The 16,952-nt window shown below is 38.6% G+C and overlaps 3 protein-coding genes across 5 annotated transcripts; 1 reads left to right on the forward strand and 2 right to left on the reverse strand.

Annotated features, from left to right (window-relative positions):
- Positions 1–6,392: 6,392 nt before the first annotated feature.
- Positions 6,393–7,183, reverse strand: LOC148297595 (protein FAR1-RELATED SEQUENCE 9-like). Its single transcript, XM_088247706.1, has 2 exons — positions 6,612–7,183; positions 6,393–6,531 (listed from the first exon to the last, which is right to left on the reverse strand). Exons 1-2 carry the CDS (start codon positions 7,181–7,183, stop codon positions 6,393–6,395), a joined length of 711 nt encoding a protein of 236 aa, XP_088103832.1.
- Positions 7,184–7,330: 147 nt separating this feature from the next.
- On the reverse strand, positions 7,331–8,099 carry LOC148297596 (protein FAR-RED IMPAIRED RESPONSE 1-like). The gene is made up of 2 exons (XM_088247707.1): positions 7,970–8,099; positions 7,331–7,875 (listed from the first exon to the last, which is right to left on the reverse strand). The coding sequence occupies exons 1-2, from the start codon at positions 8,097–8,099 to the stop codon at positions 7,331–7,333; spliced, it is 675 nt and encodes a 224-aa protein (XP_088103833.1).
- A 1,888-nt stretch (positions 8,100–9,987) lies between these two features.
- LOC110773477 (elongation factor) lies at positions 9,988–15,812 on the forward strand. 3 transcript variants are annotated; one of them, XM_021978004.2, is made up of 6 exons: positions 9,988–10,199; positions 10,650–11,143; positions 12,836–13,146; positions 13,261–13,317; positions 13,584–14,062; positions 15,241–15,417. In XM_021978004.2, exons 2-6 carry the CDS (start codon positions 10,728–10,730, stop codon positions 15,268–15,270), a joined length of 1,293 nt encoding a protein of 430 aa, XP_021833696.1. In that variant the 5' UTR covers positions 9,988–10,199; positions 10,650–10,727; the 3' UTR covers positions 15,271–15,417. The 3 variants fall into 3 exon arrangements, with proteins under 3 accessions (XP_021833696.1, XP_021833694.1, XP_021833695.1); XM_021978002.2 differs by having other exon boundaries at positions 9,995–10,199; positions 10,656–11,143; positions 15,207–15,812; XM_021978003.2 differs by having other exon boundaries at positions 9,996–10,199; positions 15,207–15,812.
- Positions 15,813–16,952: the final 1,140 nt, after the last annotated feature.

Genomic DNA, 16,952 nt, shown 5'->3' on the forward strand with positions numbered 1-16,952 from the left:
AAAAGGAGTGCTGGTTGATACACGTGGTGGTGGAATGCAAAGATGTTACAGATGCCAAGGTTTTGGACACTTTGCTGTCCAATGCCCAACGAAGGAGGCAACAAGAAATCTGTGTGCACACATCAACGAACAAGCTGACAATCAAGGCGAATTCGAGGAAGATATTTATGAACCCCAACAACCTGATGAAGATTGTGGAATCGACTTTGAAGTCCCTCATCCAACATTAGCAGTAGTAAGGTGTACTTTGGCTCAACCTAGGAAGGAAACTGAGAATTGGCGTAGGACTTCCATTTTCCACACTTACATCAAGTCTGGAGATAAAGATTGTAAGGTGGTCATAGATAATGGGAGTTGTATCAATGTTGTATCAACGCTGACTGTTTCGCGTCTTGGTTTGTCACCCGAGAAGCATCTTGTGCCATACAGAGTAGCATGGATTGACAATACATCTTCTATCCCTGTTACCCAACGATGTCACGTTCCTATACAGTTTTCATCTTACAAAGATCATGTTTGGTGTGATGTGGTGGATATGGATGTGAGTCATATTCTCTTGGGAACACCATGGATCTACGATTACAGTGTTACCATCTTGGGTCAAGAAAATATATGTTCGTTCATCCATAAAGGAAAGAAGATCACGATGAAGCCACTTCAACCCAAGCTCATGAATCAATCTATACCAAACAAAGAGGAGCAAGACAAAGTAGGTAAAACCAAAGCTCTACATATCATTACCTTTAAAGAATGTAAGGAAGATGCAGAAGTTCCTAGTCAAGTGGAAGTTAGATCAGATTCTCATAGTACTCGGATTACAAAGGAGAACCTGCCGCACATTGATCCCGACGTTTTGGAAGGTTATTACAGCTTTATCTCGCCGGAGTCGAGATCTTTTCAGCCAGGGGGAATTGATGCGGACATCATTAGTTAGTTTCTTGATTTATTAGTTTCCTAGATTTTCAAGTTTTCCAGATTTCACTAGGATTTTAGTTTCCAGATTTTTAGTTGGATTTGATTTAAGTTTCCTAGTTTATTTTTACTTAGTTCATTGGTGGATTAGGATTTCTGTTTTAGTGGGGATTTTTATCCTATTGTCTCTAGGTTTTAGTTTGCTTAAATACCCCCCCATGTAGTTCTTTAAAGTTCAGTTGTTGAGATATAAAGAAAAGCTTATTTTCCAGAGATTGGAGACTACTTGGTGTGAAGCCAAACCCCTGGAGTGATTCCAGACCTATCCCTTTTGTTCTATTTTATGTTTTCCATTGTTTTCGCTTCCGCTAAACTACCTAAATACTCAATTCACCCATATCCTACATCAAATTTGGTTACATATCAATTTCCACAAAAAACATTTTGCCAACTATTAACCCAAAATTCCTGACGAAGTATTCATCCCCACATAGAGTTAGGAAATTTCCCAATTTTTTCCATAATTTTCATGCATTTTTAACGATTTTTGGGAAAAAAAACTGAATAAAATATATAAGAAATGCCAAGTGGAGGCGCTGGAGTGGGGAGTTGCAAGCCTGACCGCCACACGGCGTGCTTCCATGCCGCCACACGCCAGTTAATATATTTTTTAATCGTTTCCACTTAAATATTCAATTAAAAATCGAAATTGACGGTGAAAAAATCCCGAAAAATTCCTCAGCGATCGGGACGAGATTTCCTTCGATGACATATCCGGAAAAAGGCCAGGACAAATAAATTTGGATACGTGATTAATGTGATCGAACATATGAGAGTGTGGGGTTTACAAAGTGTATTAGGGTTTTCATTTGCATCATCCGAATGTAGGGTTGGTTCCCAAATTTTATTTTTCACTCGCTCCTAAACCAGGGTTTGTACTTCTCGTATGAAGTATTCATCCCCACACATAGTTAGGAAATTTCCCAATTTTTTCCTTAACTTTCCTGCATTTTTAACGATTTTTCGGAAAAAAACTGAATAAAATATACAAGAAATGCCAAGTGGAGGCGCTGGAGTGGGGAGCTGCAAGCCTGACTGCCACGCGGCGCATTCCCATGCCGCCACTCGCCAGTTTTTCTATTTTCTAATTGTTTCCACTTAAATATTCAATTTTTAAACGACTTCAAGGGTGTAGGGGCTTGCCGCCTACGATTTAGGGTTTATTGTCGAATGCTTAGGGTTAAAAAATATTAAACCAATGCTTTTCTTTCCTGCTCATGGGTTAGGGTTAACAAAAAAAAAAACATTCCTGCAAATTTTGAATTTGCCGCTCACAGTCACTGATTGTTACGACCAAAACAGGACAATTCAAACTTGAAACTCCATATTAGTTCTCCCCAAAAAATAAAATACCATTCCTTTTTAGATTTTAAGGAAAATTAATTGGGGGTTTTGAGCAAATTTTTGGAAGGGTTGTCATCTTCTGTTATCTTCATTTTCCCTTCTGGGCAAAGCCATGTCGAATTCTTCAACAAACACTCAAGGAAAGAGGTGTCGGCACTGCAATGCTGAGATGGTTATGCTAATTTCCAAATCTGAAAGGAATATGGGCAGACCGTATTGGAAGTGCTTCACAACATATGTAAGTATTATCTTCCCTAAGCCAATAACACTAACTCAGATCGGCTATTGCCTAAGCCAACGAAAACTGCTACAGAGTAGAAGAATTGGGTCTGACATTGTAATCCGAAAATGAAAAATGTAACTTTCTTATTTTTTTTAGGGAGCTACAAGGTGTAGTGGCTATGAATGGGTGACTGGAGGCAACATGCCAACTGAATCTCAAATTGAAAATCAGCTGGATGTGAAGAAACTTAATGCATATGCTGAAGTCATCCGTATAGTGAAGGGCATTAAAAAGATCCTCCTACTGTTGTTAGTTCTATCATTTCTGAATTTGGCAGTTCAAGTGATGAAGAAGTAAGAAACTTTTTGCGTCTGGAAATCTTCCAGCTATTTCAAGTATATATTTATAAATTGTGTTCTGTTTTGGCTTTTCAAGTATTTATTTTGTAATTTTCTAATCCGGACAGCTGTGAAATATAATGAAGTGTTTGCAAATCTACTATAATGAATTAATCATTGAGCATAAACCCTGAACCCTAAACCCATAAACCGTAAATTGTGCTACACAAGAATAAGAACGCTGAAGATGTTCCTGTAGGACCTGCAAAATCCATCAACTTTTCATCTGAGGACCACGATGATGCAGGCCGTATCGGCCAGATGCGGTACGATGCGTTGAAGACTGAAATAAAACGTCAGAAGATACGTCTAAGATGGTATGAAGAAACATTGGGGAAGGAGAAAAGTCAAGCGAAATTACACCTTCGATCAGTCAAACTAATGAAACTGAGGGTTAGGCTTGCAAAAGGAAAAGGTTCTTGAAGGTTCAGGGGGTCGAATGAGGCAGTGCATATGAGGGAAGCAGAAGCACGTAAAGGATTTGACCTGTTCCGAGAGTATGCAAAATGTGTTGTCCTAAGCTACAACTAGGACGGAATCACCATCGAGTAAACCGTCGCTGGACAACGTTCATTTTCGTTATTTTCAGTAAGTTTGTTTGGAAAAAATGCGTAAACGTTCATTTTGACTGCTTTTGTTCCAAGTTTGTGTGCGCTCCTGAAGGTGTAACCATTTTGCTTTGGACACTTCAGATAGTATCTTGTATGTATCCAAGCTGTAAGACGTGAAGAAAGAGCGAGTGAAAAATATGGGAAACTGCTTTTGGTTTATTATGCGTACTTTTGTAAAGCTAAATGGGTATGCTTTAATTGAAGTATGTTTACATAATTTTCTGTCAACATATTTAATTTCTCTTTACAAAATGCCTAAAAGGAATGTGATAGTTTTTAGCATTGATTGGATCTCCCTCACAGGAGTTGTTGTTCCTAAAATGGTAATATGAGGTTTGCTTATTCGTGTGAAATATATAATATATGACCAATGAAATAACAATAATAATATTCTGTGTGTCATTTGAAAGGAGAAAATAAGACCAATTTTTCCCAATAATTAGATACGAAGCAAATGTAACCGATAGTTGTGTTATTTTAAATTAGATAATGAACATGAAGGAAATAGACGGAAAAGGTTTGCAAAACATAATGTTACGGTTGAAACGAAAGCGAGTTCAAACCATATTCCGAAGATGAAGTGTACACTCTGTATTATCACATCTTATGGAATTGAGTACGAAAGTGAGTTGAAAAAACACTTTCGACAATTTATAACTTCCCCCAGTTGTGTAATGCCACAAGGAGCTGGTATCAATTTTGGGGCATTTTTTCCGATTTTTCTCCTTGTTATTACCATGTCTTCAATAATTTTCCCCCAGTTGTGTAATGAAAATAACGAAATACAACACATGGCGGGACCTGACCGCATCAACCTTGGGTAGGTGCACACGTGCACGTCAGTGACCATTCTCTCACCCTTCCTTTGCAAACATCGGGATAATAATTCGACAAATGCTACCCACCTCATTGAAAGTTGAAAATTCAAAATTCATGTGTATGCTATCTATGATTAATACGAGGCTTTAATCCGAATTCAACCTAAATCAAATACTCTCATTACTGAACAAAAAAACAAAACTGATGTGACAGATGGGGAAAACAGATAAAACAAACTGCGGAATACTCCAGGACATCATATATAAACGGTGTCGTATGGCTATGGGATACTCATTGCCGTACATCAACATCTTGTTTTCTTCCTGACTCTTCTTTAGAGTTGTGTTTTGTGCATGCAACGAATCCCCCAATCTGAAGAAACTGAAGATTTGTCAACATGTCAACCAGTTCAGACGGCAATGCAAATCAGGGGGACTCCGATGGGTCATGGGAATATGCCCCCGATTATCCAAGGTCCCCTCTACCACCGTTGCCACTTCCAACCTCCTCGGCAAGCGAGGGCGACTCCGATGATCCTGCTATGGAAATAAATGATATGAAGAACAAACTGGAACACGACTCCTCCTTGGTCCATTATTGGACTCAAAAGTGTGTCGAAGCTGAGCAGAAGTTGGCGTATTTGACGCGCCAAGTGAACAAAGCGCGTTACAGAAAAGAGAAGCACAGAATTCGTGGCCAAAGAAGAAAGCACAAAGCAGAGGATTTGCAAATAACCCTGGACGATGCTACGTACGAATCTTTGAGCATCCACAAAGGAGGCAACAAGCATGGGCAGGCAATGTCTGTGGCTTTCAACGAAGGTTTTGAGCAATTTCGACGGTTCGCTGCAGATGTCCACAAACATATTGATTGGGACGCCATAACTCCGTATGCTGCACAACAAATCATCTCCGGCGGTGTACACCCACCAGAGCTAGGCCACCAACCAGCAAAAGCCAACGATAATGACGGCTGGTAGCCATATCAATCGCTAGGCAATCGTTATTCACTTGTTTGTTTTTTGTTAATGCCAGATCTAGGTTTGTGTTTACATGTTTATGCCCGATCTGACTTACGTGCAGCTTATTCGGGTTTAAATCTGCTATCACAGCCTTGGGTTCTATGTTCTTACCAGAGTTCAATCTTATTTCTTCCATCACTAACTACTGGATTAGTAGAGTTCAGTTACTAATAGTGCTCAAATTTTGGGTTTCAAAAATTATCGGTGGGTCGATAAATTTTTTCAAGATTATCTGACACAGATATTCGGTTCTTTGACACACTACTGGCACATAGTGATGGTTTCAAGATTCCCTTGTTGACACACCGTGATGGTTTCAAGATTCCCTTACCTACATATTTTATTTTCCTTGCAACCGTTGCAAAGGTGTATAAAACGTTACCCACATTGCATGAATCCCAAACGAATCCTTTCAAACACTGGCTCCATGTTCTGAAAACACCAAAGCCCCAGGATGGACATCCACCTTCAACCAAAGATGGATTCGAAAGTTCGAGTTGTGCATAATTATTGCAAGCAGGGTGACGTTCACGACCATCCTTGTGGGACGTGCAGGGATCTATTCGAGGTAGGTCCAGACAATGTTCAATACTATCGGTCCCCGACCCCTTCTCCCCCAAAGCCCCCATCTCCCATTGTTTGCATTACCCCCAGAGTGGTGCGAGGATTGCTACAATGACAAACGCATTCTAGATTGGGAGGAACGTGACCGCTTTGAGTCAAGTGATGACTCTGATGTTGATAACTAAGTGGCTCTTCAAATAACTTATTGTTGACTTTAATGTATTTTTTTTTATTTTATTTTTCCAGGGGGTCGAATGTAAGTCATGCGATACGTGTGTGACACTTAATAATTATCGAATACAAAAGTTACTTTGTTTTTGGGCGGTTTCACTGTTGCTTTTCACATACCTTAGTTCAGTATCAACATGAGGCACTTACATAAGATTCACTAACGGTTCCAGATGGTTTCCAAAACGACGCAAATTGGTATCAACAAATATTCAAACTCCGGGACCGTAAAGGAAATCAAACTCTTGCAGAAATGACTCTGTCATAGTAGGTTCCCTGTCCTGCGTGCTCTGACTGGGCTGCAAATTCTCATCAACTGCAGCACCAACTTCTGCGTCGGAAGATGAAGAGCTGCAACATCGAAACAAAGAAACAAGTCAACAGCATTTCTTGTATAAAATTCAAACCCAGACAATTACATATTCACTTACCCGCTCACAAGTTTTGGACAACTCCGTCTATCATGATCAGTCTTCCTACATTCACTGCACCGCCGTTTATGTCCTTCCGCTGCCTTCTCTTTTTGTCCTTTCACTCTTCTCGCACGCCCTTTTGCTTTTACTAGATGGGGATCCTTCATTCTGACTTGGGAAGAACTAGTTCCGACCTCTCCATTGGGCTCCTCTTCGACACGAGCTCTTGATGACAACAACCTTGTAAGCTTCCCACGAATGTCGTCAAATGAATTTTCCAGCAACTCAAAACCTTCATCACACAACAAAGCAGAATCTATCAACTCACCTGCAACTTTGCCAAGTTTCGATCTCTTAACCAAAACCAAACCGTCCACGCAATCTTTAACTTCTTTGTCATTCTTATCATATACTACACCACACTTTGCACTTTGAAGCCATCGTTTCACTATGTAATTGTTTGGCAAGTGCTCCACCTGCTTCATTCTTAAAAATGCTAGGATGTGTTGGCACGGAATACCCCAAAATTCAAATCCTTTGCAGCTGCAATAAGCTTTATCGGCATCTTTATCATGCACAAGCTCCTTCATCCGTGTCACCCCCGGAATTACCCGCTCACTTACTTTGTACCTGCACTGGGTCTCATCTTGCTCTACAAGTTCGAACAAGCATAAAAGGCTTCAGAAGTCTTCCCTCTCAAACATTTCAAGAATTTCCCGAGTGTAAATGCATGCCATTTAATGTTGCATTGGTGTTCGAAATGGCAGTGGAGGTTTTTCATTGGTATCAACATGATCAACCATTAACTCCTTGTGCCTCTGTGAATCAAGAGCTCTTTCAAAACGTACAATAAATTCCATCAATGTGTTTTTCCGGTTAATATATTGTTTGAAAAATGCATGACAGCTTTCAGCCCGTTGACTACTTGACATCACAGCCGAAAACACATGTTTTACATATGATGGAACCCAATTCTCCCGCAAAGCATGAATCGAGCTCAGCCACGGATGGTCTTTCAGCCCATTTCTTGTGACGATTTCATCCCATTTCGCATCAAATTCTTCTTTCGTGTCCATACCCCATATGCATTTGCACATTTTCGAAAAACATTCCCCAATGCCGGGTTTCTCCATAAACTTATTCAAGATATGCCATATGCAATATCTATGGAATGTTGTTGGGAGAGTTAAAGCAATTGCCTTTGACATGGCAGCATCTTGATCAGTGATGATCATTTTGGGTGGCTCACCTGGCATGGCTTTCTTGAATTCTTCGAACAACCCTACAAATGAATCCGTGGTTTCACTAGTTAGGAATGCACAACCAAACAACACTGTCTGCCTATGGTTATTAACGCCTAACAAAGGCGCAAAGACCATCCCATAGCAGTTCGTGGTTGAACGTCGTATCAAATACCACCACATCCCCAAAAAACCCATAAGCTCGTCTTGACCTTGCATCTGCCCCGAAAACATTTCTCATCCTTCCTTCCGAATCTACCTCCATATTGAAATAAAATGATTCATTTTTTCCTTGCTCAGCCAAAAAATGCTCCTTCAGCAGCTCTGCATCATGCCCAATCACCTCCCTTGCATAATTATAGACATCTCTCCTAACAAACCCAACATTTTCCAATCCCCCTATTGCACCTAAAGAAGGCTTACCTGTTTATGTACATGGATATTAACTTTGCTTATATGTGCACTATAGGCCTTTGTAGACTCTGTTAAGTTACGGTGAGATCTCAATAGATGGACTTTATCAACTGTGGTCATGTCATGGTTGTGTATCTCATTGAATCCTTCAACAATGTACTTATTCTTCTCGTTTACCTTCAAAATCGCAAGTTTAGCCTTGCACCCAGTTCGAGTACAACCTCGCTGTCTTCTCTTACGACTAACAGTGCTTGTCAACGCATACCCTTGTTTACAACATACATATTCTTTCCTTGTTACCTATCCTGTGAATGTGCACGTTCTCGTTGTAGAACACCGAATGCCGAATCCGGCTTTCGCGGCATACATATTATAGAAATTGAACACATCCTCACAGCAATCAAATTCAAGTCCCAATTTTGGTTTCAATTCCGAACTAACTTCCGGTGTCACCTGTCCTTCGCACTCTATTTCACAGTTCTTGCAATTTAACCCTGAATATCACATCACCACCATCATATATGACATTAAAATCACAATCTGTGAAACATTAAAGACCTACATACACACTAACGTAACTCGTGCTGATGCCCAATATTTGGCACAGGCTTTCAAACAGCTTTAAAATATATATCAACTAACATATGACATCCAAATGACTCTCTGGTGAAACATTAAAGACATACATACAACCTAATCTGACTCATGCTGATGCCCAATATTTGGCACATTCTTTCAAACAGCTTTACAATATATATTAACTAACATATGACATGCAAATGACTCTCTGCTGAAACATTAAAGTCATACATACAACCTAAAGTGACTCATGCTGATGCCCAATAATGAAATTGACAAATACAGTATATGGCTTACCTCGTAACTGATTTCCAACTTCAAATTTTCAACAATTATGACAACGTAACGTAGCCCTTTTAGATCTGGACGTCAACCCCAAAAACTTTTCTTCTTCCTCAACCCCTGTTTCGCCCCCGCTCAAGGATTTCAAAACCAACAAAGCAGAACCACAACGGTACGGTCAGTACTTTCCAACTCAACGCCAGTTTCGACGTTGCTCAAGGATTGACGTATGTCCCGACCCCAAAAACCCAACCACAAAGATGAAATTATAAAATCCAAGATTCCTTTGTTTCGCCTGAATGGGAAACCTAGAAAAATGAGGGTGCTCACTCTTCAATGTTACAGTTCTTCCTCAATCAAAGCTGATAAAAAAATGGCCTCCTCATTGAACTGAGCGAACAGCTGGTTTGGAGGGGATTTCTGTTTTGGAGGGGACGTTTTGGAGGGAGAAGAGAGAAGAAGGCCTCGTTCTAATACAACACTTACACTTACAATTGCTTTTCATACAGCCGTTAGATTGGATCCAACGGTGTTCTCATGTTATGTTCTCACATAAGCGTTCTCACTAGATCCTAACCCTTCCTATCTACTCTGTAGACCTTTGATTTGGGCCGACCAAATTGCAACCAGGGCCAAATTCTAGTATATGAGAAACTTTAAGATTCTATTAAACAAGAAATTACGGGTCTAGAAAAAAAAAAAAGATTCCTGAAAAATTAAACGCAACAAAAAGAAGACTTACGAATATGCCAGAACAAAGGGGGATTTGGCATAATGAGGGTGTACAAATGGAACAAACGGAATATAAAGAAATTATTATTTTTGTGCATATAATTTCTCATAGCAAATAGCGCCAATGAGAAACTGAGAATGAGCCGCATACGATGTCATCAGGTTATGTTTGTCATCAGGTTATGTTTGCAGCCTGCGAAGTAGCGTCACACGTGCTAACAAAAGCGGGAAGCGTACTTTAACTCGGGGAAGAGCCAATTGTTTTTATTTTTGTGTTTAGGTTTTTATAACGTTACACACTCTTCTTTCACTCTCTGCTTTTGCTCTCCCCGGCCGCCACAGCCCCTCACTCTCACTGGTACTCTTTCTTTCTTTCCCTACTTCTCTTTGCATCTCAATTGCCCTATGCATACTCACATAGATGTATGCATTGCATTAATATATAGATACATACATGCGGAATTGTATTCACATATCTGTATCTTCAATTGGAGAAGAAGCTGCATGTTTTCTGTGTCCACCATAAATTTTATTTTTTCTTTTCCTTCTAATTCATACTTTGTAATTTCTCAAAGAACAAAGAAAGGAAAAAATAAAAAATAAAAATCTGTAAGGCATGATAATGATCAAAGTTGTTGTTTCATGACTTGGAGCTATTCACTGTACAAAACTTAATAACCCCAATTCTTAATTTTTAATAATCTAACGCTCCACGTTGATTATGAGGGTAAACTTGATTTTTATTTTTATTTTTTATTTCTTGATTTAAGAACCCAGCAGGCTGCTAGCATGAATTTGTCTATTCTAGTTTCAGGAAAACTATAAAGGAATCTTTTTGAAGCATCAGTAATCAATAAAACAGAGCTGATAATTGAAACCTCCTGGTATGGCTCCTGCCCAACCATTCACGGAGATCGACCAAGACTGTAGACCATCTATCAATGCAAAAGTAGAACTTGATACAGAAAACAGGAGTTCCTTACCGAACTCGGCTGCGGAGGGTTTAGGGTGCATGAAAAACTGTGAGGACACAGCCATTAGGATGAATGGAGAAGATAAGGCTTCAATGTGCACTTCGGATGTGGACGTTGATATAGTTGAGTGCAGAAATAATCATAACAGCAGCCTGCAGGCTGAAACTGAGGACCCTGATGCAACTGAATATTCAAGCTCATTTGCTGACACTATGTCCGACACTGAGAATTTTTCCGGATTTAGTGAAGGTGAAGTACAGTCTCAGTTTTTTGCGGACAACGGTTTGGCATCTGCTTTTGATGCATTTAGTAGTTCTTTTCAAATGAGGTAAGTGCATTGTTTTTTGGCTGCATGTTTAATCATTTTAGTTTATTGATTTTTTCGTGTAAATGAAAATTCTAATGTTATGCCCTGGTTGTTCCCTATTTAGTTTATATTAAGCTGTGATTTCTTTTTATACCTTGCTATGTGTAATATGCATGAGAAACCTATTTCAGTGAAGCTTTGGCAGTCTTTGTATTCTGTGCAAGTGTATTAGATATACAGCATTACTTACTTTGTTTCAATTCTTTTAGAAGCAGGATAGGAGGATCTATTTGTATTAATTTGGTCTGAGAGTTAAGGGGGCATGAGTAACTGTACGTACACTCAAACAAACAGAAGCATATCTACTTTCATTAAGGATTGATATCTATGTTGATGCACATCATCGGCATAAAGATGGAGGCATTTCTAATTATTAAAGTTATTGTTTCTCTTCTACTTTTGTAGGATTGTTATCGCTATCTCCATGCCTAATTAAATTGATTGGTGTCCCATTGTTGTAGGGCATTGCTTTGTACAGCAGATGATTATTTTTTTACAATATAATGACAGAGTTCTTGTGTGCAAGATGGCTGAGCTAGAAGCTAATGCTTTTGGGAGGGGGTTTTATGTATAAGAGAGGGCGGAGCGTAGTGGCCTTAAACAGAAATCTCCTGGAGGAGAAAATGACATTTTCTGTTTCCAATTACTTGGGCTTAGTTTTATGGTTTGATTTTGTTGTCATCTAGATATTTGTGTTAAGTTTAGACTTAATCAGACAAATCTAAAACATACAACTTTTAGCAATAAATAAGGTTAATTATTTTGGATAATTTTTGGAAAGTAAATATAAATAGTCAGTGTGATGGAAAACCATCTTGATTTAGTATGTTTGTGTAATTTTGGAACAATCTAAGCTTGAAACTTTTACCAGTAAAAACTTGTTATTTCATCCCTTTTAAATAACGCTTGCCTCAGTATCAAACAAAAAATCTCGTTTGAGAATGCATGATTATTGTATCGATGGCCATACTGAGCAGAATTTATACTGTCAAACATACACTAGGTCCTTTGGCTTTCTTTTTAGTTTTATTTTTAGTTTTTATTTGTTAGTTTTTGCTCATGTATAGTTAACATTCAAATATTTGATTATTGTTTGTTTTTTTCTTGGTTGAAGATTATTGTTTGTAAATGTAAAGAAAGCCAACAAGGTACTGTTGGACAGTAGAAAATTTGTTAGTTTCAGATCAGAATATATATCTAATACTTATACTTTTTTGGGGTGCCACTTCAGACCAGGAAACTCTTCAGTTTATGTACACTGAAAATTGTTTTGTGTATCTCTATTGGCGTCTTTATCATGAATAGTTCTGTCTTTCTTGCGGCAAGTAAAATGATTCAGATCATGTCTGGTCTAAGGTTTCATTTACCATTTCATAAGAATGCAAGAACAGTGGGTGAAGGTTTTTTCAGTCACTCTTTTAGAAATATTCTTCCCAAGTGAGATTAGATATATATTCTGTATGCTACTGTGGAAAGAAAAATTTACCATAAAATGTGAAGAAAATATCTAAACGTACAAACATTATATATATATATATATCTATAATTCAAACAGAGTTTATGATTCTTGTTTGACATCTTTTTTTCTGGATGTGCTCAGAAATAGTATTTGAGTTCACTTATATATTCCAACTGCCTTTGTTTCTAATTCAGGAAGAAGAAGTTGACAGATCACTGGAGGAACTTTATACGTCCTATAATGTGGCGCTGCAAATGGATGGAATTGAGAATTAAAGAAATTGAATCACAAGCGTTAAAATATTCCAGAGAGCTTGCAGTAGCAGATCAAAGAAAACATTCAGGATTTGACCAATTTACTTTGGAAGAATTTGGCTCAAAGTCAGTGCCATTTTCTAGTCAATGCCGCAGAAAAAAGGCTATGAAGAGGAGGAAGCGCAAGAGAGTTGAAGAGACAACTGATATAGCATCATATATGTCACATCATAATGTCTTTTCCTATCTTGGTTGGAGCTCCTTCTTTATACTAATACACCATGATTTTGCTCATTTACTTTCCTTCATTAATTAAATTCCCACTGCCACAATGATGTTTGACCTAGCATTGTTATGTATTGCAGAAAATAAGAGATCCGATCCTGATAGTACTTCTGTGGCTGATGAATTTAGTAATGCAGGTATTATTCTTACCATTTGTTGTTTCTTCCTTATTGCCTGGCTTGCATGGTATGTTTTTATTTGCATGAGTGCTTGCATATGTACAATATCTGTAGGACCCTTCATTCTTGTCAATCTAAGTCAAAACAGCTTGCAGCATTTTATTTCCTCATTATGTTGTGATACTTGCGTCTAGTTTTTTATTTTATTTATTTATAGTCCAAACATCTTTTTTTCCCTTAAGATTGACTCTGAAAAACTCATTTTATTATTGTTGTGGGGGTAGTAATAATCACGGAGCAGAGTGCTGATTACAATGATAAACTCAGCACTGGTGATGACTGGTCGTTCTTTGAGTTCCGAGATGGTGATAAGTCCTTGGAGCATGTCCTCTGGAAAATTGAGACAGTGCACTCTCGGGTTCACAAGATGAAGAATCAAATCGATGTGGTAATGTCCAAGAATGCTTGTAGGTTTTCTTCCTCTGAAAATTTAAGCCTTCTTGTACCTTGTGACGCTCCAACAAGCTCTGCCCATAGTCCAGCATTTTCTGCTGGCAATGGAGACACAATCTCTGCTGGAGCTATGTATACTTCAACTCAACATATATCAGAGTACAATCTTGGAGATATGGCAATGCCTGAAAGTGCAGTGTCAAGTTTCGGGGAGGCAGTCGTTCCTGATATAATTGAAAGCACTGTAGGACTACTGTCTGCCATTGATGTCACCTTTCATCAGCCACAGTTTGGAGACTCAAGCGAAGATGTAAGTCTTCCCTACAGAACATAACCTTTTATTCCAGAACCTAGATTTTGACCTTTACACAACTGTTCCACTGAATTTCAAATAATTACATGAAATCTGTTGGAAAAACATCTTTCTAATATGCAACAAATATGGTAGGATTGACATACTAGATGTCATGTATTCCACAACTTCCACATAATCACTGTCTTAAGCTTGATTGAGATACTTTTACATTTGCATTGTTTTTTCCATATCCCCAGTGATCAGTTCCCTTGAGGCCTTTTCACAAAATTTCCTTGGGCAATACTGAAATTTGCAAATTTTTCTTTGCATATAGTTATTTTTCGAAGGCCAAATAACAAATTTTTCCCCCGTAGTTTGCTGGGGTTTCCACTATTTTCCTTGTAGTTCCAATATCCTCCACTTATCTGATATTGCAACTCAAGGATAACTTTAATTAACCGTCTCTTTTTCATTATCTTGACCAATTTTTTGTTACTCAAGAGTATTCACCTTTCATTGCTCCATTTATTTTTTGGTCATGTTCACCAATAATACCCATGTACTTACCAAAAGATAGGTGCAAAATTGGACAAGATAACCAAAAAAAGACGAAACCATAAAGCTGTCCTTGAATTGCAACATCTATTAAGTACAGGGGTATATTGCCGAGATTGGAACTAAAGGGACAAAAATGGAATACAAGGACGAAATATGTCATAACTAAAACAGCCTCTATAAGATAATAATTAATACCAGCCTTTTAGGGAAGTATCTTTAGTAAATATGGTAATACCAGCCTCTAGAAGATAATAATTAAAATGGTTAAATTAGAATATTCTACGTGCTGGCTCTTGTATTGCTAGGTTGATTTTGTAGGCAGGATTAGCACCTGGAAGGTGGTCTTTTTCCCCCTATTGGATATCAGCTCAATTTCCTTTGCTAATTTTTCGTATTCATCTTTAGTGCTGTTTACATATATGTGATGATTTGTTTATAAGTACACTTAGTAGTAATATATAGATTCCATTAATTACTTCTTGTTCTCTGCTTGACAAGAATCGAATGCAGGACTTGTGTCACGTCTTTTCCATCCTTAGCCCCTAATCTTTGGGCAAGGCTATTGATTTCCTTACTGTAGATGTAATGTTATAATTTACAGATTGTGGATAATGTCCTGATTCCTAATGAGGCAGCTGAAGGAGAAAAGCACACTTTCGAATTGATAAGTGACCAACATAAAGAGACTCATGAACAACCAGACAAAGGCATACAAGAAGAAGATCCTTTTCCAACGCCATCATCAGAACCTGATCCGTTGGTAGATGCATCCATTCAGGAGCAATCTACTCTAGAATCATGTTTAGCTTCAGATGTGAATTTTCGTAGAAACAAGAGAAAGAGAGGAGAGCGAAGAGCTGGTTCGGTTGTTTGGAGCAAGAAATGCTCGGGCGAGCCTGATAGCTTATGAGTTACATTTCCGTTGAGTTATGCTGGTTCGTGAAACTACAGAGACATTTCCTATTCTTTTCTCACATAAGTGGATACAAATGTTTGTCTACAGTCATGGTGAATCAACATTTGTTGTATATAAGGAAATGGTTCCAGTCCAAAAGTCATGTAGTCGTTTGCGGTGCTACCGCATACGCAATCCATAACACAGTCCACAATTCGTGTATTAGTTCTCTTGATTTTGTGGCGAAAAGACTAGCGTAGTCTGACAACTGATGTAGAACTGGCATTTTCAAAGTGAAGAGTTGGTCATCAATTTGCTGTTCCATTGAACAAAAATAGACCTCTGAAACCATAAAATTTTCTTTTTGTGCACTATTTTTTGTGAGAGGATATCGATATTGAGCAACATTTTTAGTTATTACAGTGCTTATAACATAAAGTCTTTCCTTTACCCAAAAAAAAGAGGGGAAAAAAAAAAACTAAAGCTTATTAGTTATGGAATCATTTTGTTGCGTTGGGATTTGATTATAGAAGGGCCCTGACCACCTCTACCACGATATTATGGTGAAGCCTCCACCACCAAATCTCAACCCCTCTCCACAATACACAAAAACTAGCTTTTCCTCATCACCAGGTCACTCTCGACCCAACCCAACCCGACCCGACCATACCTTACCGCCTTCGATCTGGGACCTGGTGTCATTTAACATAACCGAACATGGTCGGGTCCTACAAGGACTACTAGACCAAGAGACTTGGTGAAAACTGACGACTATCCCATAAAAAATAAAAAATCAAACCCCTTTGTTCTTCCCTATCCGACTAATTGAACCGAAGGCAACTGAAATTTAATAGAGGGCTCCTATGAAGTTAGCACTTCTAGCAATGCTTAGACACGGGCGGATACCTCCTCTCTGCATGATGACAACATGGACCAAGTTACTCATTAATACAAGTTACCTGTTTGGGGCTGTTGAAAATCACGGCCGGATTTGAAGCTATGCCAAGAGATTTCGGCCGGGCTGTGTGAAGAAGGTGCGGCTGGAGGTTTAAAGGTGGATGAGTTATGGAAACTTGGTGATCAATATTTAAGTTCTTTGCGGCTGGGTGAATGCGAATGGAGCTTTGGTCGGTCTCCAAAATTGGGGCTGAAGGACTTGCAAAGAAAAAAACTGATTATATATAAATAAATAAATGCAAGTGGAGCTTTGGATTGTTGCAAATGTGCAGCTGGAGGCTCCCAAGTTTAAGCCCTCCATATCATGTTTCATGATAATATAATATAATATATATATATGAAGGCACCTTCTACAGTGCACCAGGTGCACCCATGCACCATTTGTCCTTTATGATGCTCCCAGATTTTTAAAAAAATTGGTTACCGGCTATACAAGTTATCAAGTTTCCACTTTTTGAAAATGCAATTGCATAAGGGTCATGCAATTATGCTCTT

The sequence above is a fragment of the Prunus avium genome, chromosome 1, assembly GCF_965620075.1.
Source record: "Prunus avium chromosome 1, drPruAviu1.hap1.1, whole genome shotgun sequence".
Taxonomy (NCBI): Eukaryota; Viridiplantae; Streptophyta; class Magnoliopsida; order Rosales; family Rosaceae; genus Prunus; species Prunus avium.